Below are 24,541 nucleotides of genomic sequence, written 5' to 3'. Positions count from 1 at the left end.
GCAGTGTCTATAGGTTTTGGTGGAGTACTGTAAGGCCTCTATTGAGCATAAAAATGGGCACAGTTAATGGAACATCAAACAAATAACTGCTCTTGAATATTTTTCGATAGAATATATTTTTTCCGATAATATACAAGGAATTTTCTTTTCTTTTCTAGAATGAGAGAGCTTTACCCTTTCTTACTGCTTTTGGTAGCAGTGAGATGTCAGAATGAGACAGCTAATGAGGAAGCTGAAAAATTTTTGGAAGAAAAAAATGAACCTTACAATATGGCCATGAATGCAATGATGATTAAACGGTGGGCATATATCACAGACGTAAGGCCAGAAACGGAACAAGATATGGTAAAGTGCTGTTTGCTCTTTTTAATACATTTTTTGTAATACTTAGTTTATGTTGTAAATAATAGAGGGAATTGAATTACAAAAATAACATCTATGACGCATGAAACATTACAAAAAGAACTTGGCTCAGTATAAAATACCAAGTATAATTAATGTATTTACAAAGGCGTCTTAAATTGTTTCATATTCCTAGAGTAAAAATGAACATCCTCGACTATCAAACGGAACAAGACCAATCCGAGCAGCTAAGGTAAAGGGAATAAAAAAAATTTCGAAAGTAATGATAAACGAAAATAAAGAACAAATATATACAGTCAGAATACTTCCATCAGCTACAGTTACAGCGAGCCAAAACAAAAGAAACAAAAGGCTCGAAGATAAGTAGCAGGAAGAGTTAAAACTACTCAAAAACAAAAGCAAAGAACAAAAAATATGCGGCTCATGTATATGCCACAGCAAAAACAAGGAAATATTCGGTTAAAAGATAAGCGGCAATGAAAATTACAAGTAATCGCGAGAAAGCAAGCATCAGAATGTTTCAAATATGGAGTGAAAAGAAAGAATTATGCTGTTAGAAGACAAAACCATTCAACGGTCTACGTGCTCCCTGGAGACCCCTCCGTTTTCCCTCGCAAAGGGTAGCAAAAAATGCTGAGTCATTTGGAGGTTTCTCCTTACAACGAGAATCAATATATACAAGCCTACTGCATGGCGAGTGCTGGGGCCTGGCTTTGAAATCGGATATATATTTTTTATGAACTGGCATACTGACATTCCTGGCAAATGAAACGACCTAAAACAATTACTATTATAAGAAAGGATTTGTATTTTTCCCATGGTGGTTGTATTGACCCTATTGTTGCGCCATGACAGCAAGAAGAGGCTCGCATTGTCCATGGTTACAAGATAAATGACATTGAGAATCAATATATAAGCCTGTCGCATAGCCATGACGATGCGCGACCTTGAAATCGCAAACATAGTTTTTTTCTTCTTAAGACAGGCAAATTGACATCTCTGGGCATAAGAACGATCTAAATAGTTCACAACTCTAAGAAAGATGACTTTGAAGACCACACTGCCTTTCCATGACGAAAAAATAACAGTTCAAAATAGGGATAAAACCTTTTAATTGACAGCGAATCGAATATAAAAATTTTTAACTGGATATTTCGTACACATATACAGTGTCCATTATCAGCAGTAAAACTAAAAGACATTAACAAAAAACAAGATTTATGCCCAATAAAATAATTACATAGAGTTGATTGCTCTTATTTTTTTTCAATCCAACAATGGAAGTAAATCTTCTTGACCTTTTCGGTTCTGGTTCATTAGATTTATCTGACATATCAGGTGAGCAGAGGTCAAAGCTCTTAGGTGAAATGAGATTTACTTTATTTGACCTCAGTAAATTATCATAAATTGAATTCAACCTCTGCCCACCTAATATATCAGATAAATTCGAGAAATTTGTTTTCGAGAAAAAAGAAATAAATACACAATTGCTTCTCCTTTGGAAGAAACAAAACACCGTGGAAGAAAATTAAATCCTTCAAAGTATTATTTAAAATTCCACGTCTACATCGTCATTATGTAATACCCAGAAGTGCATCGTTAATACTTAACACCCACGTAAGTACCGACCCCCCTCAGTTACGACCGGGGATTCCCCGCTTGACTAGGGGACTTTAACAAGTGCTATTAAGTAACGGCAAAAAATAAACAAAATCCATTAATTAATAAGCACCTGCTTGGTAGAATTTCTTGCTAGGTCCCCCGATGGAAATGGATGCTTAGTGAGCCTCGGTGGGATTTGTTGCTAGGGCACTCAGTTGAATTGGATGCTAGGGCCCCCAGTGAAAATGGATGCTAGGGGCCTTTCGGTGGTTAGGTTAGGGGGCCGGTTGAAACAAGTTGCCGGGGTTCTGTTCGAATTGATGATAGGGCCCTGGAGGTTAGGTTACGGGGCACGCTGGTATTGGATTCTTGGGTTACCTAATGGAAGTGGCTGCTAGGGCCCCACTGGAGTTGGTTACTAGCGGGCCCTGTTCAATTTGGATGCTAGGGGAAATTGTGAAATTGCTCGCTAGGGTCCGGCGTCTTGAAGGTTCCCCACTACCAGGCCCTGAAGATTTTCCCTGGCACGAGCAGTTTTTTAAGAAAAACGCTCTCTATTATGTAACAAACACAAGTAAACATTCTATATGACGTAACATCCAAAGCCTCATAGGTAAGATGCACCACTGTCTCCTAGAAAAACATTCTCTATGATGTAACATGCAGCTGCTGGTGGTTGTCAGATTGACGGGAATAGGGATATCTTTAAAAGTAGGAATAGGGGCGTTGTGGAATGGTGGGATAGAGATTATGTGGAATCCATTGGGTAGTCACTGCTATCAAACCCTTCATATCAACGTGGCACTGTGGACAGACAAGTCAATAGGAGATATTTGAAAGCGCTAAGAAATCCGAATTGATGATAGGGTCGCCGTGGTTAGATTTGGGGCCTTTTGGGTTTGGATCCTTGGGTTTCTCAATAGAATTGGTTGCTAGGGCCTCATTGGAATTGGTTACTAGCGGTCCCCGTTCAAATCGGATGCTATAGGGCCTTGTGAAATTTTTTGTTAGGGTCCGGCGTCTTGAAGGTTCACCAGTACGGGGCCCTGAAGGTTTTACCCTGGCCCTCGTAGGTTTTTTAAGAAAGAAACACTCTCTATTATGTAAGAAGCAAAAGTGAACGTTGCCTATGCCGTAAAATCCAAATCCTTTTAGGTAACATGCACCTGCGTCTCCTAGATTAACATTCTCTATATCGTAACATGCAGCTGCTGGCTGTTGTCGGATTGACGGGATAGGGATATCCTTATCACTCGGGTAGGGACGTTGTGGAATGGCGGGATAGGAATGTTGTGGTATCCATAGGGCGGTCACTGCTATCAAACCCTCCATGTCAACGTGGCACTGCTCTCAGACAAGTTAAGAAGAGATACCAGAAAGTGCTAAGAAATTCGATTCAATACTGGATTCTTTAGCCATATATAAAATTTTTGAGCTTTTTTATTTTCCCATTTTCAGATTGTAGCGAACGGGGAGTTTCAAGCACATCAGATGGGTGTTTTTACAGAAATTGAGGAGAAATTTAATGATTTAAGCAACATCTCACCTAATATAATAAGAGAGCTAAAGTTCTTAAAAATTATTGGAAATGGAGCGTTAGAAGGTGAAGATCAGGATCAGGTAAGTCAAACTCTTTTTAATGTCAATATTAATTTTAAAATAAAGCCAGAAGACAGTAAGATGTAAAATGGGTCAATTATTCTCAAGTGACTGTTGCCGCATCGAATTACGAAAGCAAATTGGAAGAATGGAAGTACGCTAAATCTAAAATCAGACTTCAAATGAAACTTAAAAGAAGTTTAAAAAATATGACAAAATAAATGTCTTAAAATAAGGGTAAAACTTAAAAGCAAGGAAAGATACTTTCAACAAAAGAAATATAACAAAATGCAAACTAAAAGAAATTTGATGTTGCGAGACTATGTAATTCAATGAAGTTGAATTGAGTAAACTATGAGATAGAAGTTATTTGACTTAAATAATTTCTGAGACCACAATGTCTAATAATTTTTATGTTTTAATAAGTTTTATGATGCTAGGAGTAGTGGCATCACATTCTAGGAGTAGCAACCACGCCAACTGATTTGGAATATTTGTAATTTCGGGACATATCTAAGTGTTAAACTTAGATATTCAATGCTAATCCAAAGAGTAACTAATCCAGCTTTTTTCTTAAAAGGGTGTTATCCACCTTCCAAAGGTAGTTTCGGAAGGTAGATGACACAGTAAAGAGGTAGATGTTACAAAGTAACAATTTGTTTCAAAAGTGACAAATTGTTACTTTGTCGCTTTTCGATTATATAATCGAAAAGCCACATCTATGTTTTTCAAATAACGGCTTCCGATTTGTGTCAAATTAACGATTTGTTTTAAAAGTTTTGACAATTTGTATCCAAGTCAAAGTTAATTTCTGCTTGCTTTAATTGTCAACTCTTAATCCTTTTCTTTGGATTTAAAATTTGTTTTTTAGAGTTGAACGTCTTGAATAAGTATAACACAAGGGATGTGTATCTATTTGTAGGTTTTTTCTTTGAATTGAGTAACATTTCTAAGCTTTTTCAAATTCTTTTCAATAGGTATATATATATATATATATATATATATATATATATATATATATATATATATATATATATATATATATATATATATATATATATATACTAGCTGTTGGGGTGGCGCGAAGTGCTTTGCGCTCCCCCGAGCCCCCCCATGCGCGTAAGTCGTTACGCGCCATATTGGTTACGTGCCATTGTAGTTGTGTCCCTGTGTCCCACCTGTGAATATAGATAAAAGAGAGAAGATTTCTCTTTTCGTTATAGATATATATATGTTTCAAACTACGTAAAACTTGCGAATATACAACATTCTTCGATGTCCCATTGTCTGTGCATATAAATAGATTGTCAGGTTTACCGACTCTTGAACAAGCAACATAAAATCGTCCATGGGAAAAACAATCCGTATGCAGATCTATACCTCATTATTCTAATGATTGCCCTTGAGCTTTGTTGATGGTGATAGCTAATCGAACATTCCCTGTGTCCCGGTCGTCATTTATATTCCCAGTATCCCGGTCGTCATTTGTGTCCCAGTGTCCCAGTCTGTAATTTCTCTTTGAGCGTCCCGTTCGTCATTTATATTCCCTGTGTCCCGGTCGTCATTTGTGTCCCGGTCTGAAATTTATCTTTGAGTGTCCCGGTCGTCATTTATATCTCTCGGTCGTTATTTGTGTCCCAGTCTGCAATTTCTCTTTGAGTGTCCCGGTCGTCATTTATATTCCCTGTGTCCCGGCTTTTAGTTTTTTTTTCCTTTATTGTTCAGTTTTTTCCTTTTTTTAGTTTTTTTTTCTTTTTCAGTTTTTAGTTTTTTTTAGTTTTTTTATTAGTTTTTAGTTTTTTTTTCTTTCAGTTTTTTTTTGTAATTTTTACCTTTTTTAGTTTTTTTAGTTTTTTTAGTTTTTAGTTTTTTACTTTTTTTTTAGTTTTTTAGATTTTTTAGTTTTTTTAGTATTTTCCTTTTAGTTTTTTTTTTGTAGTTTTTACCTTTTTTAGTTTTTTTTTCTTCTTTTGTATTAATGCTAAAGCCAAGGTTCAAACCTGGAGCCTCTCGGACCTAGAACCTAAAACATAACGCGTCACCAACTCAGCTACTTCGGCTTGAATACATTCGTTTTGAGCTGCTTCCTCGGGTGTTGCCATTGTAGGTTCTTCAGTCATTTTACAATTATAAATTTCTCTTTCAACGATCTTCTTACAATTAAAAATTTGTCTTTGAACGATATTCTTAAATAACTGTGTCCTGGTCGTCATTTATATTCTCTGTGTCCCGGTCGTCATTTGTGTCCCGGTATCCCAGTCTGTAATATCTCTTTGAGTGTCCCGGTCGTCATTTATATTCCCTCTGTCCCGATCGTCATTTGTGTCCCGGTCTGTAATTTCTCTTTGAGTGTTTTTTCTTTTTAGTTTTTTACCTTTTTTCTTTTTTAAGTTTTCTTTTTCTTCTTTATTTTTCGGCTTCACTATGAAATACATATCGCCGAACCTTTGTTTTTTAACTAAAATCTGGTAGGCATTGATGACCTTATCCAAGTCAAAATCCCAAACCCAATCATCATCGCTATCATTTTCAGTTTTGATATGTTTTGACTCTCGCTGTCCAGGTGGATTTTCATCTAACTGCGCTGTTTTGCGTTCTTTAGCCACAAGCCTGTTTTCATGCTGTTCTTGTGATTCCTCGGTACGCTTTCTGTTCTTACTTTCTCTATCTGCCACAAGTTTTTTGGCATAGCAGCTTCCTCGGCTGTTGCCATTGTAGGTTCTTCAGTCATTTTACAATTAAACATTTTTCCGTCCACGATCCTCTTACGATCAAAAATTTGTCTTCGAACGATTTTCTTAAATACTTTTAATGACGTAATTGTCATAACAAACATGACGACAACTAACTTCATGACGACATGATGACATGACAGACCCACAGACAAACAACTTATTTATATATATATACTAGCTGTCGGGGTGGCGCTTCGCGCCACCCCAACACCTAGTTGGTGGGGGCACTTCGCGCCACCCCCCCCCAAGCCCCCCGCGCGCGTGAGTCGTTACGCGCCATTGTAGTTGTGTCCCTATGTCCCACCTGTGATATATATATATATATATATATATATATATATATATATATATATATATATATATATATATATATATATAGATATGCTTTTAACTACGCAAAATATGCGAATATACAACATTATTTGCTGTCCTATTGTCTGTGCATATAAACAGATTGTCAGGTTTACCGACTCTTGAACATGCAACATATAATGGTCCATGGGAAAACAATCCGTATTCAAATCTATACCTCATGATTCTAATGATTGCCCTTGAGCTTTGTTGATGGTGATTGCTAATCGACCATTCCCTGTGTCGCCGTCGTCATTTATATATCCCCCTGTGCCCCCCGGCGTCCCCGTTGTAGTTGTGTCCCTGTGTCCCGGTCGTCATTTATATTCCCTGTGTCCCGGTGTCCCAGTCTGTGATTTCTCTTTGAGTGTCCCAGGCGTCATTTATATTCATTGTTTCCCGGTGTCCCGGTCGTCATTTGTGTCCCGGTCTGTATATACATTCGTTTTTGAATTGGTCTTTTTTTAGTTTTTAGTTTTTTACCTTTTTTTTAGTTTTTTCAGTTATACCTAGTTATACCTGCCCTTGAGCTTTGTTGATGGTGATTGCTAATCGAACATTCCCTGTGTCCCCGTCGTCATTTATATACCCCCCTGTCCCCCCGGCGTCCCCGTTGTAGTTGTGTCCCTGTGTCCCGGTCGTCATTTATATTCCCTGTGTCCCGGTCGTCATTTGTATCCCGGTGTCCCAGTCTGTATATACATTCGTTTTTGAAATGTTATATGATGAAATAAATTTTTGTATTTTTCCTCTTTTTTTCTTTTTAGTTTTTTTTTTGGCTTTTACTTTTTTTTTTAGTTTTTTAAGTTTTTTTTCTTTTTTCTTTTTATTTTTTTTTTATTTTTACTTTTTTTAGTTTTGTTTTTCTCCTTTATTTTTCATTTTTTTCAATTTTTTTCTTTTTTTCTTTTTTAGTTTTTTTTAGTTTTTTAGCTTTTTTAGTTTTTTTTATTAGTTTTTAGTTTTTTTTTCTTTTTAGTTTTTTTGTAGTTTTTACCTTTTTTTAGTTTTTTTTTACTTATGTCCTGGTCGTCATTTATACTCCCTGTGTCCCGGTCGTCATTTGTGTCCCAGTGCTTTGTTGATGGTGATTGCTAATCGAGCATTCCTTGTGTCCCGGTCGCTTTCTCTTTGAGTGTCCCGGTCGTCATTTATATTCCCTATGTGCCGGTGTCCCAGTCGTCATTTGTGTCCCGATGTCCCGGTCTGTAATTTCGTCAGTCGAAAACATGACGTCAGTCGACACACAAACATGACGTCACTCGACAGACACACACACACACACACAGACAACTTGTTTTTATATATATAGATAGCTGTTGGGGTGGCGCTTCGTGCCACCCCAACACCTAGTTGGTGGGGGTGCTTCACCCCCCCAAGCCCCCCCGCGCGCATAAGTCGTTACGCGCCATATTAGTTACGCGCCATTGTAGTTGTGTCCCTATGTCCCACCTGTGAATATAGATATATATATATATATATATATATATATATATATATATATATATATATATATATATATATATATATATATATATATATATATATATATATATATATATATATATATGTTTTTAACTACGTAAAACTTGCGAATATACAACATTCTTTGCTGTCCCATTGTCTGTGCATATAAATAGATTGTCAGGTTTACCGACTCTTGAACATGCAACATATAATGGTCCATGGGAAAACAATCCGTATTCAGATCTATACCTCATGATTCTAATGATTGCCCTTGAGCTTTGTTGATGGTGATTGCTAATCGACGATTACCTGTGTCACCGTCGTCATTTATATATCCCCCTGTGCCCACCGGCGTCCCCGTTGTAGTTGTGTCCCTGTGTCCCGGTCGTCATTTATATTTCATGTGTCCCGGTCGTCATTTGTGTCCCGGTGTCCCAGTCTGTGATTTCTCTTTGAGGATCCCGGGCGTCATTTATATTCCTTGTGTCCCGGTCATCATTTGTGTCCCGGTGTCCCGGTCTGTATATACATTCGTTTTTGAACTGGTCTTTTTATTAGGTTTTAGTTTTTTACCCTTTTTTTAGTTATACCTCATGATTCCAATGATTGCCCTTGAGCTTTGTTGATGGTGATTGCTAATCGAACATTCCCTGTGTCCCCGTCGTCATTTATATATCCCCCTGTATTCCCTGTGTCCCGGTCGTCATTTGTATCCCGATGTCCCGGTCTGTATATACATTCGTTTTTGAAATGGTATATGATGAAATAAATTTTTGTATTTTTCCCCTTTTTTCTTTTTAGTTTTTTTTTGGTTTTTACTTTTTTTTAGTGTTTTTAGTTGTTTTTTCTTTTTAGTTTTTTTTATTTTTATTTTTTTAGTTTTGTTTTTCTCCTTTATTTTTCATTTTTTTCCTTTTTTTATTTTTTTTTCTTTTTTAGTTTTTTTGTTTTTTTAGTTTTTTAGCTTTTTTAGTTTTTTTATTAGTTTTCCTTTTTTTTCTTTTTAGTTTTTTTGTAGTTTTTACCTTTTTTTAGTTTTTTTTACTTATGTCCTGGTCGTCATTTATACTCCCTGTGTCCCGGTCGTCATTTGTTTCCCGGTGCTTTGTTGATGGTGATTGCTAATCGAACATTCCTTGTGTCCCGGTCGCTTTCTCTTTGAGTGTCCCGGTCGTCATTTATATTCCCTATGTGCCGGTGTCCCGGTCGTCATTTGTGTCCCGATGCTCCAGTCTGTAATTTCGTCAGTCGAAAACATGACGTCAGTCGACACACAAACATGACGTCACTCCACAGACCCACACACACACAGACAACTTATTTTTATATATATACTAGCTGTTGGGGTGGCGCTTCGCGCCACCCCAACACCTAGTTGGTGGGGGCGCTTCGCGCCCCCCCAAGCCCCACCGCGCGCGTAAGTCGTTACGCGCCATATTAGTTACGCGCCATTGTAGTTGTCTCCCTATGTCCAACCTGTATATATATATATATATATATATATATATATATATATATATATATATATATATATATATATATATATATATATATATATATATATATATATATATATATATATATATATATATGTTTTTAACTACGTAAAACTTGCGAATATACAACATTCTTTGCTGTCCAATTGTCTGTGCATATAAATAGATTGTCAGGTTTACCGACTCTTGAACATGCAACATATAATGGTCCATGGGAAAACAATCCGTATTCAGATCTATACCTCATGATTCTAATGATTGCTCTTGAGCTTTGTTGATGGTGATTGCTAATCGACGATTCCCTGTGTCGCCGTCGTCATTTATATATCCCCCTGTGCCCCCTGGCGTCCCTGTTGTATTTGTGTCCCTGTGTCCCCGGTGTCCCGGTCATCATTTGTGTCCCGGTGTCCTGGTCTGTATATACATTCGTTTTTGAATTGGTCTTTTTTTAGGTTTTAGTTTTTTACCTTTTTTTAGTTTTTTTAGTTATACCTCATGATTCTAATGATTGCCTTTGAGCTTTGTTGATGGTGATTGCTAATCGAACATTCCCTGTGTCCCCGTCGTCATTTATATATCCCCCTGTGCCCCCCGGCGTCCCCGTTGTAGTTGTGTCCCTGTGTCCCGGTCGTCATTTATATTCCCTGTGTCCCGTTCGTCATTTGTATCCCGGTGTCCCGGTTTATATAGGCTATACATTCGTTTTTGAAATGGTATATGATGAAATAAATTTTTTATTTTTCCCCTTTTTTTCTTTTTATTTTTTTTGGTTTTTACTTTTTTTAGTTTTTTTAGTTTTTTTTCTTTTTTCTTTTTATTTTTTTTTTAGTTTTGTTTTTCTCCTTTATTTTTCATTTTTTTTTCTTTTTTTCTTTTTTTTCTTTTTTAGTTTTTTAATTTTTTTTATTAGTTTTTAGTTTTTTTTTCTTTTTAGTTTTTTTGTAGTTTTTACCTTTTTTTAGTTTTTTTTAGCTTTTTTTTACTTATGTCCTGGTCGTTATTTATACTCCCTGTGTCCCGGTCGTCATTTGTGTCCCGGTGCTTTGTTGATGGTGATTGCTAATCGAACATTCCTTGTGTCCCGGTCGCTTTCTCTTTGAGTGTTCCGGTCGTCATTTATATTCCCTATGTGCCGGTGTCCTGGTCGTCATTTGTGTCCCAATGTAATTTCGTAATTTCGTCAGTCGAAAACATGACGTCAGTCAACACAGAAACATGACGTCACCTGATCCGCAGATCCACAGACAGACAACTTTTTTTTATATATATAGATATATATATATATATATATATATATATATATATATATATATATATATATATATATATATATATATATATATATATATATATATATATATATATATATATATATATATATATATATATGTGTATACAATAAGTAATATAGTAATATACAATAAGCAATATAGTAATATTCAATAAGTAAATATATTTCTGACGTCTTACTTGAGTGACTAATAGTTTACTTTCCAAGCGATAAAGATTAAAGTATATGGTTAATTATAAGTTGAAAGCATCAGAAATTATAGACTTCATAAGATATGTTATTTTTATCCTATTAAGCAATACTTCGATATGACATATATATTCCTGATCTTGGGCAAATTTTTTCCAACTAAATAATAGAAAGTTCTCTTATTACTTAAATAGTTACTTAATCGACATGTAAAGCTACTATTTCATGTGGCTATTGCTAATCAGCTATTTCCTTATTAAACCGAAACAGCGTATATGTCCTTCATACTTTGGATCACCGTCGGTACGGACTGTAAAGTTTAATGCCGTATCCTTTACCTTTACCTTATACTTTGGATCCTATTTCCGTTTTCAAACCATTTTGCTAAGATGAAAAAATTAAAAGAAAAAATTGCAATTAAAGATAGAATATCTTGTTAATTTCAATTAGAAAAACGGGGAGGTAAGTAATGGGGGGCCTTACTAGGGTGAAAAGATAAGAACAACTAACAATTGACAACCATAGGATACGGGTGGTGGACCCTTCAGATGTTTCTAAATTATATATGGTGTGAATTATGAAGTATTTTTCAAGTTTCAATTTACTGTCGAAGCTGGAAGCAATCAATAATATTTTACTTAATAATTTGTATCATTTTCTTTAGATTAATAGTATACTAGCTACAATGGAGTCTACATATGGCACAGCAAAAATCTGTCCCTATTCTGGTTCACCAGATCCGGCTGAAGGTTGTGAGGCAACAATGAACTTGGATGGTATGATCTTTGAAAAATTTACTTATTCTTAGTGTTAAATTAAAGCCATAAGCTTTCAAATGACTTGCTAACTAGTGATGGATGTACAATTAAAAGCAGGAGATGTGGTAGACTTAGCTCCACACTTTATGTAGATTAAATAAAAAAAACAAGTTTTTTTAACTGAAAGTAAGGAGCGACATTAAAACTTAAAACGCACAGAAATTACTTCGTATATGAAAGAGGCTGCTTCCTCATCAACGCCCCGCTCTTTACGCTAAAGTTTGACTCTTTCTCTCAATTCTTCTTTTTAAAACAGTAAAAAATTTTAGCGTACAGAGCGGGGCGTTGATAAGGAAGCAGCCTCTTTCATATACGAAGTAATTTCTGTGCGTTTTAAGTTTTAATGTCGCTCCTTACTTTCAGTTAAAAAAACTTGTTTTTTTTATTTAATTTCTGAACGTTTTTGAATCAAATGCATGTTTTGATTTTGGCTCACCGCAGAGGAATAATCAAAACGAAATTTGCATATTTTTTTTTTTTTTGGCTCAATGGCTTTCTCATAATTTTGATCGAATGATTTCGAGAAAAAAAGAGCGGGGGACGAAGCCTAGTTGCCCCCCGATTTTTTGGTTAATTAAAAAGGCAACTAGAACTTTTAATTTTTTACGAATCTTTTTATTGGTAAAAGATTTACGTAACTTATAAATTAGCTTACGTAAAGAAGTTTTGTATTCTCATGTTTTTATTACATATATGAGGGGATTCGCCCCATCGTCAGTACCTCGCTCTTTACACTAAAGCTTAAATTTTATCCCAATTCATTAAGAATGACCCCCTGAATCACAAAAGCCGTAGAATAAGTAGTTGAACTTACTGAAAATACTTTAGCGTAAAGAGCGAGGTATTAGAAGGAGGTGAGCCCCTCATATGGGCAATAATTTCTGTTGTTTTAAGTTTTATTGCTGTTCCTTACTTCCAGCTGAAAAAGCTTTTTCACTTTTATTTTTTAATTGTTTTTTTTTTTAAATAATGCTAGTAAATCCTGCTCTCCCTTCATGGAAATTTTCTTCTCCCATTACAAATTCTCGAAGGAAAGTTCCCCCAGCATATCCCCCTCTTCTCAACCCCTCCCCCAAACCAAAAAAATCCTCCTGAAAACGCCTGTATACTTCCCAATAACCATTACTATATGTAAGCACAGGTCAAAGTTTGTAACTTGTTGCCCCTCCCATGGGGACTGTGGGGGAGTAAGTCGTCCTCAAAGACATAGTTAAAAGGTTTTTCGACTACGCTGAATAAAATGGCTATCTCAGAATTTTGATCTTTGGGAAAATAATTAGCGTGGGAGGGGGCCTAGGTGCCCTCCAATTTTTTTGGTCACTTAAAAAGGGCACTAGAACTTTTCATTTCCGTTAGAATGAGCCCTCTTGCAACATTCTAGGACAACTGGGTCGATACGATCACCCCTGGGAAAAAGAAAAAAAAAAACAAAAAAACAAAAAAACAAATAAACACGCATCCGTGATCTGCCTTCTGGCAAAAAATGCAAAATTCCACATTTTTGTAGATAGGAGCTCGAAAATTCTAAAATAGGGTTCTCCGATACGCTGAATCTGATGGTGTGATTTTCGTTAAGATTCTATGACTTTTCGGGGGTGTTTCCCCCTATTTTCTAAAATAACGGAAATTTTCTCAGGCTCGTAACTTTTGATGGGTAAGACTAAACTTGATGAAACTTATATATTTAAAACCAGCATTAAAATGCAATTCTTTTGACGTAGCTATTGGTATCAAAATTCCATTTTTTAGAGTTTTGGTTACTATTGAGCCGGGTCGCTCCTTACTACAGTTCGTTACCACGAACTGTTTGATTTAAAAATATATTTTACTCTTCTAGATATGAACTATTCAATACGAATGCAGTGGAAAAATTCTAATCTCTAAGAAAATTAGGTCTAAGGAACTACCTTCAATTAAGTTTGTGTTTAATATTTACGGCAGTACCATGAAAGTTTATTCGATGTTATTTGGCTCTTGACTGACCAAAAAAACTGTAGTATTTTATCGTACTTAAATATTATATATATATATATATATATATATATATATATATATATATATATATATATATATATATATATATATATATATATCATGAAAAGAGAAATCACCAATGCAACAGCACAAACACAAAAAAAAAGAAAAAAAAGAGAGACAGAAGGAGAAAAGGAAGACTGTTTTCTTAAATTAGTGATTAATATAGACCAGCACTTGAATGAGGCCTTAACCCTACTCATCCATACAATCACATAGGTCAAACAGCATAGCCACACACAATCAACCATAAAGAATAATCCATGGACAGGCAGTCATGTCGTCAATAAGTATAAGTCGTCATTTACCAAACAATAGAAAAAATAATATAGACAAATAATTCAGAGGCAACACCCAACACAAGGGCTCATCAGGAGAATACACTGGCCTATATAGGGTTTCGCCACTCTAAATTCTCTACCCAGCACAGTGTTGTGGCTACCACAGAATATCCATGGCATCCCCGCGTCAGGTATCACCCCCAACATTTATGCCTATGAAAGAAAAAAAAAACAGCAAATGTAAAACAACCATGTAAAACCAAAACAAGCTTATCCTGTTAATATATCCCTCCCTTTAGCAACAATAGGTAAACTAAATATTATAAATTTTACCAAATCACAAATATTAACACATTGCAAAAAAACGAATAAACTAAACAATTATAGAATTCATCTTTACCATGTGGCTAATTTTTTAAAAATTCCGCTCAAATAGAAACACAATTCAAAATAAATGGCGCTGCGACAACATTTCTCGAACCTCCGAAATTAGTTGAAAATTTCTTTAAATATTTCTAGATAATTCTTTTGATATTTATTTAAAAGTTCGTTATATTGAAAACTAAATTTTTTAAATTGCCAAGTTAATTTATTTACAGAAAAACCTCTTGATATCAATTTTTGGCTTAAGATTTTACATCTATTTTTAAAATCAATATAATTACTACAAATCCTTGCATAACGAAGTAACTGTGAGAAAAACGCTGAATATGTGATATTTGAGTGTATATTACTTTCAGGGAATGGGAAACTAATCACTTCAAAATCAAAATCACCCGTTTTATTATACATTTTAAAACTTAATTTATTATTATCACAAATATTAATATTTAAATCTAAGAAATGATCTTCATGACCAGCGCCATGACTAGGCTCAAGAATAAGCTCTGATGGATATATATTCTTAGAAATATCAATGAAATCCTTACAATTTAAGACCAAAATATCATCTAAATATCTTTTATTATTTGACAAAGCATGTTTTAAATTAATTGGATTATTCTTATCCATCATATATTTATATTCTAGTTGACTTAAAAACAAGTCAGCTATAAATGGGCTGGCATTCCCCCCCATGGGAATTCCCACACTATGCTTGTACAAATCACCCCCAAATCTTATTGTATAAAACAAATTCCAATAACTCAAAAATCTTATCCAAGCTGTAACATCTCAAGTTAATTGTAGTATTAAAGCAATTTGTCCATATAGCTTTTTTATTATAAATGTTTATTTTTAAGAACCTTTTACTAGACGGGGAAGAGGAAAGATTTCTTGATAACAGTTTATAAATTATCAAACACTACATTAAGTGATAAATTAGTATACATTGTCGCAAAATCGAAAGACTCAATTCTTTCAGCCGAAACCATTGTTAAAGAATCTATCACCTGCAGTGAATTACTAACACACCAATATGGATTAAAATTCGAAAATTTTTTATTACCAGAACAATAGGTTTTAAGTTTATTTACAATTTCCTTTAAAACTAAAGAAAGGTCAGTAGTAGCAATGCGGGTTGGACATTTAGCTGCTCCAGCAATAAACCGTGGTTTAGGGGGATTCTTATGAAATTTTACAGTCCAATATAGGAAAGGGAACTTTTTATCATTGTCATTTATTTTAATATTAAAATTTTTAAAAAATATTTCTTCAGTCTTTTCAATTAAAATCTCATCCTCTATATTTACCTTTTTGTAAACATTAATTGTGCATAACTCCCTTTTTAAGATATCACAATACAGCTTCTGACAAATTATGGCAAAATTATTATTAGCTTTATCCATTGGCACAATTAAAAATTCATTCTTTAGATTAGCAATTGCTTGTTTAATCTTCGCATTATAAAACAATGATTTAGTGTTACTATTTTTTAAGTTAGAATATATTTTATTTCTTATTCTACTAATAATTAAATTCTTCCAACTTTGAAAACTCTCTTTATTTTTATTCTCTTTCTTACACCACTTATCAATAAATAAATCAAAATCATTTTCCAAGCCATCAAGAACACTCGATGGTTTCAGATGATGAGAAAGACCAAAATATCATCTAAATATCTTTTATTATTTGACAAAGCATGTTTTAAATTAATTGGATTATTCTTATCCATCATATATTTATATTCTAGTTGACTTAAAAACAAGTCATATATAAATCGGCTGGCATTCCCCCCCCCATGGGAATTCCCACAATTTGCTTGTACAAATCACCACCAAATCTTATATAAGTATTGTATAAAACAAATTCTAATAACTCAAAAATCATATCCAAGCTGTAACATCTCAAGTTAACTGTAGTATTAAAGCAATTTGTCCATATAGCTTTTTTTATTATAAGTGTCTATTTTTAAGAACCTTTTACTAGATAAGAGAAAAGATTTCTTGATAACAGTTTTTAAATTATCAAACACTACATTAAGTGATAAATTAGTATACATTGTCGCAAAATCGAAAGACTTACAACAGACTGTCTTTCAAAATAGAAAGACATATATATATATATACATATATATATATATATATATATATATATATATATACTAGCTGTTGGGGTGGCGCTTCGCGCCACCCCAACACCTAGTTGGTGGGGGCGCTTCGCGCCCCCCCCCCCCCCAAGCCCCCCCGCGCGCGTAAGTCGTTACGCGCCATATTAGTTACGCGCCATTGTAGTTGTGTCCCTATGTCCCACCTGTGAATATAGATAGATATATTATATATATGTTTTTAACTACGTAAAACTTGCGAATATACAACATTCTTTGCTGTCCCATTGTCTGTGCATATAAATAGATTGTCAGGTTTACCGACTCTTGAACATGCAACATATAATGGTCCATGGGAAAACAATCCGTATTCAGATCTATACCTCATGATTCTAATGATTACCCTTGAGCTTTGTTGATGGTGATTGCTAATCGAACATTCCCTGTCCCGGTGTCCCGGTCGTCATTTATATCCCCCTGTGCCCCCCGGCGTCCCCGTTGTAGTTGTGTCCCTGTGTCCCGGTCGTCATTTATATTTTTTACTTATGTCCTGGTCATTATGGCTTATGTATGGTCATTTATATTCCCTGTGTCCCGGTCGTCATTTGTATCCCGGTGTCCCGGTCTGTATATACATTCGTTTTTATGGCACTTGGTATTAACCAAGTGACATATAGCAGTCGCCAATTCTGTCGGTCTGTCTGTCGGTCTGTCTGTCGGTCTGTCGGTCTGTCGGTCTGTCTGTCGGTCTGTCGGTCCCGGTTTTGCTACTTTAGGCACTTCCAGGTAAGCTAGGACGATGAAATTTGGCAAGCGTATCAGGGACCGGACCAGATTAAATTAGAAATAGTCGTTTTCCCGATTTGACCATCTGGGGGGGAGTGGGGGCCCGGTTAATTCGCAAAAAATAGAAAAAATGAAGTATTTTTAACTTATCAGCGGGTATTTGGATCTTAACGAAATTTAATGTTTGGAATGATATTGTGTCTTAGAGCTTTTATTTTAAATAGCGACCGGATCTGATGACATTGGGGGGAGTTGGAGGGAGAAAACCTAAAGTCCCGGTTCTGCTACTTTAGGCACTTCCAGGTAAGCTAGGACGATGAAATTTGGCAAGCGTATCAGGGACCGGACCAGATTAAATTAGAAATAGTCGTTTTCCCAATTTGACCATCTGGGGGGGGGAGAAGGGGCCGGTTAATTCGGAAAAATAGAAAAAATGAAGTATTTTTAACTTATGAGCGGGTGATTGGATCTTAATGAAATTTGATGTTTGGAATGATATTGTGTCTCAGAGCTTCTATTTTAAATCCCGACTGGGTCTGATGACATTGGGGGAGTTGGAGGGGGGAAACCTAAAATCTTGGAAAACACTTAGAGTAGAGGGATCGGGATGAAACTTGATGGGAAAAATAAGCGCAAGTCCCAGATACATGATTGACATAATCGGAACTTATTTGCTCTCTTTGGGGTAGTTGGGAGGGGGGGAGTAAGTCTTAAAAATTAGAAAAATGAGGTATTTTCAACTTACGAACGGGTGATCGGATCTCAATGAAATTTGATGTTTAGAAGGATATCGTGTCTTAGAGCTCTTATTTTAAATCCCGACCGGATCTGGTGATGGGGGCGGGGAGTTGGGAGGGGGAAACCTAAAACTTGGAAAACACTTAGAGTGGAGGGATCGGGATGAAACATGGTGGGAAAAATAAACACAAGTCCTAGATAGATGATTGACATAAACGGAACGGATCCGCTCTCTTTTGGGTAGTTGGGGGGGGGGGGGTTAATTCTGAAAAATTAGAAAAAATGAGGTATTTTTAACTTACGAATGGGTGATTGGATCTCCATGAAATTTGATTTTTAGAAGGATATCGTGGCTCAAAGCTCTTATTTTAAATCCTGACCGGATCTGGTGACATTGGGGGAAGTTTGGGGTGGGGAGACCTAAAATGATGGGAAACCCTTAGATTGGAAGGATTGGGATGAAACTTGGTTGGAAAAATAAGCAAAAGTCTTGCATACGTAATTTACATAATTGGAACGGATCCGCTCAATTGCGGGGGGGGGGGTAATTCTGAAAAATAAGAAAAATAACGTATTTTTAACTTACGAAGGAGTGATCGGATCTTCATGAAACTTCATATTTAGAAGGACCTCGTAACTCTGATATCTTATTTTAAATCTCAACCGGATCAAACGTAATTGGGGGGGGGGGCAGTTGGGGGGACCGGAAATCTTAGAAAATACTTAAAGCGGTGAGATCAGGATGAAACTGGATGGGAAGAATAGAAACCTGTCTAAGATACGTGACTGACATAACTGGACCGGATCTGCTCTCTTTGGTGGAATTGGGAGGGGGGAGGTAATTTTGAAAATTGAGGTATTTGTAACTTACGAAAGGGTGACCAGATCTTAATGAAATTTGATATTTAGAAGGATCTTGTGCTATAAAGTTTAACTTTAGGTTCTGACCTTCTCACAAGTGCCAAATGAGCTCTTGGCTCTTGGCTCTTCCGACCTCGTCCAAATGAGCTCTTGGCTCTTCCGACCTCGTACTATATGAGCTCTCGGCTCTTCCGACCTCGTCACAAGTGCCATATGAGCTCTTAGCTCTTGTTTAGTTTTGTTTTTCTCCTTTATTTTTTTCCTTTTTTATTTTTTTTCTTTTTTAGTTTATTTAGATTTTTAGATTTTTTAGTTTTTTTATTAGTTTTTAGTTTTTTTTTCTTTTTAGTTTTTTTGTAGTTTTTACCTTCTTTTTAGTTTTTTTAGTTTTTTTTTTTACTTATGTCCTGGTCGTCATTTATACTCCCTGTGTCCCGGTGCTTTGTTGATTGCTAATCGAACATTCCTTTTGTCCCGGTCGCTTTCTCTTTGAGTGTCGTCATACCTGGTTGGTGGGGGCGCTTCGCGCCCCCCCCAAGCCCCCCCGCGCGCCTAAGTCGTTACGCGCCATATTAGTTACGCGCCATTGTAGTTGTGTCCCTATGTCCCACCTGTGAATATAGATAGATATATTATATATATGTTTTTAACTACGTAAAACTTGCGAATATACAACATTCTTTGCTGTCCCATTGTCTGTGCATATAAATAGATTGTCAGGTTTACCGACTCTTGAACATGCAACATATAATGGTCCATGGGAAAACAATCCGTATTCAGATCTATACCTCATGATTCTAATGATTGCCCTTGAGCTTTGTTGATGGTGATTGCTAATCGACCATTCCCTGTCCCGGTGTCCCGGTCGTCATTTATATCCCCCTGTGCCCCCCGGCGTCCCCGTTGTAGTTGTGTCCCTGTGTCCCGGTCGTCATTTATATTTTTTACTTATGTCCTGATCATTATGGCTTATGTATGGTCATTTATATTCCCTGTGTCCCGGTCGTCATTTGTATCCCGGTGTCCCGGTCTGTATATACATTCGTTTTTTAGTTTTGTTTTTCTCCTTTATTTTTTTCCTTTTTTATTTTTTTTCTTTTTTAGTTTATTTAGATTTTTAGATTTTTTAGTTTTTTATTAGTTTTTAGGTTTTTTTTTCTTTTTAGTTTTTTTGTAGTTTTTACCTTCTTTTTAGTTTTTTTAGTTTTATTTTTTACTTATGTCCTGGTCGTCATTTATACTCCGTGTCCCGGTGCTTTGTTGATTGCTAATCGAACATTCCTTTTGTCCCGGTCACTTTCTCTTTGAGTGTCGTCATCTATTTTTTTCTTTTTTAGTTCTTACCTTTTTTAGTTTTTTTTAGTTTTTTAGATGAAAATTTTTTTTAGTTTTTTTCTTTTTTTTCTTTTTAGTTTTTTATTGGTTTTTACCTTTTTTTTTAGCTTTTTTAGTTTTTTTTCGTTTTTTCTTTTTACTTTTTTTTTTAGTTTTTATCTTTTTTATTTTTTTTTTATTTTTATTCTTAATTTTATTAGTTTTCTTTTTCTCTTCTATTTTTCAGTTTTTTCCTTTTTTTTAGTTTTTTTTTTAGTTTTTAGTTTTTTTTAGTTTTTTACCTTTTTTTAGTTTTTTTAGTTTTTTTAGTTTTTTAGCCTTTTTATTTTTTTTTATTAGTTTTTAGTTTTTATGTAGTTTTTGCTTTTTTTTTAGTTTTTTCAGTTTTTTTTTTAGTTTTTAGTTTTTTACCTTTTTTAGCCTAAAATTTTATTAGTTTTCTTTTTCTCTTCTATTTTTCAGTTTTTTCCTTTTTTTTAGTTTTTTTTTAGTTTTTAGTTTTTTTTAGTTTTTTACCTTTTTTTAGTTTTTTTTAGTTTTTTTTAGTTTTTTTAGTTTTTTAGCCTTTTTAGTTTTTTTTATTAGTTTTTAGTTTTTTTGTAGTTTTTGCCTTTTTTTAGTTTTTTCCATGACGTCACCTGATCCATCCACAGATCCACACACAGACAACTTATTTTTATATATATAATTCGTTTTTTAGTTTTGTTTTTCTCCTTTATTTTTTTCCTTTTTTATTTTTTTCTTTTTTAGTTTATTTAGATTTTTAGATTTTTTAGTTTTTTATTAGTTTTTAGGTTTTTTTTTCTTTTTAGTTTTTTTGTAGTTTTTACCTTCTTTTTAGTTTTTTTAGTTTTATTTTTTACTTATGTCCTGGTCGTCATTTATACTCCGTGTCCCGGTGCTTTGTTGATTGCTAATCGAACATTCCTTTTGTCCCGGTCGCTTTCTCTTTGAGTGTCGTCATTTATTTTTTTCTTTTTTAGTTCTTACCTTTTTTAGTTTTTTTTAGTTTTTTAGATGAAAATTTTTTTTAGTTTTTTTCTTTTTTTTCTTTTTAGTTTTTTATTGGTTTTTACCTTTTTTTTTAGCTTTTTTAGTTTTTTTTCGTTTTTTCTTTTTACTTTTTTTTTTAGTTTTTATCTTTTTTATTTTTTTTTTATTTTTATTCTTAATTTTATTAGTTTTCTTTTTCTCTTCTATTTTTCAGTTTTTTCCTTTTTTTTAGTTTTTTTTTTAGTTTTTAGTTTTTTTTAGTTTTTTACCTTTTTTTAGTTTTTTTTAGTTTTTTTAGTTTTTTAGCCTTTTTATTTTTTTTTATTAGTTTTTAGTTTTTTTGTAGTTTTTGCTTTTTTTTAGTTTTTTCAGTTTTTTTTTTAGTTTTTTACCTTTTTTAGCCTAAAATTTTATTAGTTTTCTTTTTCTCTTCTATTTTTCAGTTTTTTCCTTTTTTTTAGTTTTTTTTTAGTTTTTAGTTTTTTTTAGTTTTTTAGTTTTTTAGCCTCTTTATTTTTTTTTATTAGTTTTTAGTTTTTTTGTAGTTTTTGCTTTTTTTTAGTTTTTTCAGTTTTTTTTTAGTTTTTAGTTTTTTACCTTTTTTAGCCTAAAATTTTATTAGTTTTCTTTTTCTCTTCTATTTTTCAGTTTTTTCCTTTTTTTTAGTTTTTTTTTTAGTTTTTAGTTTTTTTTAGTTTTTTACCTTTTTTTAGTTTTTTTAGTTTTTTTTTAGTTTTTTTAGTTTTTTAGCCTTTTTATTTTTTTTTATTAGTTTTTAGTTTTTTTGTAGTTTTTGCCTTTTTTTAGTTTTTTCCATGACGTCACCTGATCCATCCACAGATCCACACACAGACAACTTATTTTTATATATATAGATATATATATATATATATATATATATATATATATATATATATATATATATATATTTGTTTTAACTTTGACTTTAATTTACATAATAAACAACAATTTAAACTATTACGGATACAAAGCAGGACGCCACGAAAATATTTAGATTTTGCTAACGCGTATTGATTAACTATATCAACATTGCTAAAGGGGTCATAAACTAATACAAAAATACTAATAAAATGTTCTTAGAAGCATCTTAGACTAGCTAAGACAATAATATAAAAGGGATGAAGAAAAAAAGACAATCACATTCTCTCCAACTCCCCCAGAGTAACAACCACCATCCAATTACAACTCCATCCACCCACACACCTTTAACCAGTTCATCCGTCCAGAGCTATAACTCACTCACATCCTCCCATAAGAATCCAATTCCCTAAGAAATACTCTTTTAATCTCTTTTAAACCGGGGGAGGTGCTCAGCCGCCCTATCACTAACAGGAAGTGAATTCTATACAGAAGGGCTAAGATACTTTAAAGTAAAACCAGATCTAACACTATTTTCATTATCCATAACCAACATATCACATGTTCTTGTATCTTACTCAATAACAGAACTTCTGATCCTGTAAAACTCATTATAATTTTCTGGGACTAGATTATGCACACGATAAAACAAAAACATCTCTGCTTGGTAGTACCTTATCTATCCAACATTGAGTATCCTTAAGGACTTAAAGCATGCACTGGTGTCTTTCACATTGTTTAAGTACTTCATAATTATTATTGCTGCTTTATTTTCTAGAATTTCAACATGCTTGTAGTTAACATAAAAGCTGCTGCTCCAAACTACACATCCATATGATATATACGGTTAGACTATTGCAAAATATATCGTGCGAAGAGAACGTTCCAGCAGAGATTTAGTCATCTGGGAATGCCAACTTCACTTGAAATTTTGGTGGAAAAGATGTAACTATGATGCTTCCAAGAAAGATTAGAATAAATATGGAAGCCAAGGTACCGTGGTGATTTGACTTGTACAACAGGCTTTTCACAAAATAGGACTTTACCACTTTCTTCAACGGAATTAACCACTCTACAGAATGTCAGTAAAAACATCTTCTTTACACTCAAGTACAGCAAAACGTAAACTCACCAAGTTCATCATGTCGATAGAAACTAGATAAAGTAAAGGGCCCAGCACAGAGCCTTGAGGTACATCACAATTCACAGGAAAAGACGATGAGACTATATTATGTAAAACGACTTTTAGGGACTTACTGTAAAGATAACTCTCAAACACTCTTGGACAAACTCCATTTATTCCGAGACTTTCCTTTCGATGAAGCAATAATTGGTAGTCAACCGTGCTAAATGCTTTTCTAATGTCAATGAAAATAGACATAGGTACGTTACCTGAGTTTAATGCACAGACAACACTTTTAACAAGGTGCTGCAAGGCGTGCGTCTTGGAATGACCCTTACAAAACCCAAACTGTGTCTGACACAAAAGTCTATTCATATCATGGAATTTATAGAGCCGTTTAAGTACCACTTTCGCCTGCATCTTTGAATAGATAAGATATGGGTTCTCATGGAATCCATAAAGAAATGGATTTTCATTGTCACTTGTCTTTTAAACGCAGACGTGAGCCTCTTCTTGATGCCATGACTTCAGCATTGGTTTGTTCCAACCACCCTGGGAAATATATGAATTCTTCCTTAAATTCCTTACTTATTTAGATCGATTTTGTCACCTAAAATATCAATAATGTAATATATATATGATTTAGTAATCGTTTAATTATTTTTTAAAAATGAAATATCACTCTAACACTAAGACGTTTTGTTTGCAGTTCCCAGGGCTTCCTACCAAGCTTCATTATATGTTCGTCATACATTTTCAGGTGTTACCGGAACTTTTAAGCTACGTTGTTTTTTGACTCGAGATAATGCCACTTATAACATACAATTATTAAAAACAGGATAACTAAGGTTGATGCTAACAGATTTTTTAAGTTTTCCCTTGCGACTTATATGGTGTCATTGCAAATGCAGGTCAAAGTAGAAATTGATTTTGTTGAACAGTACATACAAGTTGAACTTTACTAGATTCTACTGTAACTTGTGATATATGAAGTTCTTTTCCTGTTTTTCCCCGATAATGATATTTACCTTAATTAAGTTATTGCACAATTCAGTAACAGCAAAGAGGGTCTCATTACACATTCTTTCTGAAATATCTTAGTTACGCAACAGCAT

General features: G+C 34.2%; 1 protein-coding gene across 2 annotated transcripts in view; it reads left to right on the top strand.

Moving 5' to 3' along the window:
* Positions 1 to 24,541, top strand: part of LOC136042000 (angiotensin-converting enzyme-like) — a 165,409-nt gene that overhangs the window by 6,010 nt on the left and 134,858 nt on the right. For both annotated transcript variants that reach the window (XM_065726831.1, XM_065726832.1), the window contains exons 2-4: positions 159 to 345; positions 3,424 to 3,585; positions 11,758 to 11,869. In XM_065726831.1, the coding sequence (XP_065582903.1) occupies positions 160 to 345; positions 3,424 to 3,585; positions 11,758 to 11,869 (460 nt within the window). In that variant the 5' untranslated portion in view covers position 159. The remainder of the gene's footprint in view (positions 1 to 158; positions 346 to 3,423; positions 3,586 to 11,757; positions 11,870 to 24,541) is intronic.

Source organism: Artemia franciscana, unplaced genomic scaffold (assembly GCF_032884065.1).
Source record: "Artemia franciscana unplaced genomic scaffold, ASM3288406v1 PGA_scaffold_55, whole genome shotgun sequence".
Taxonomy (NCBI): domain Eukaryota; kingdom Metazoa; phylum Arthropoda; class Branchiopoda; order Anostraca; family Artemiidae; genus Artemia; species Artemia franciscana.
The sequence above is the reverse complement of the archived record's forward strand: the minus strand, read 5'-3'. Positions and strand labels throughout refer to the sequence as shown.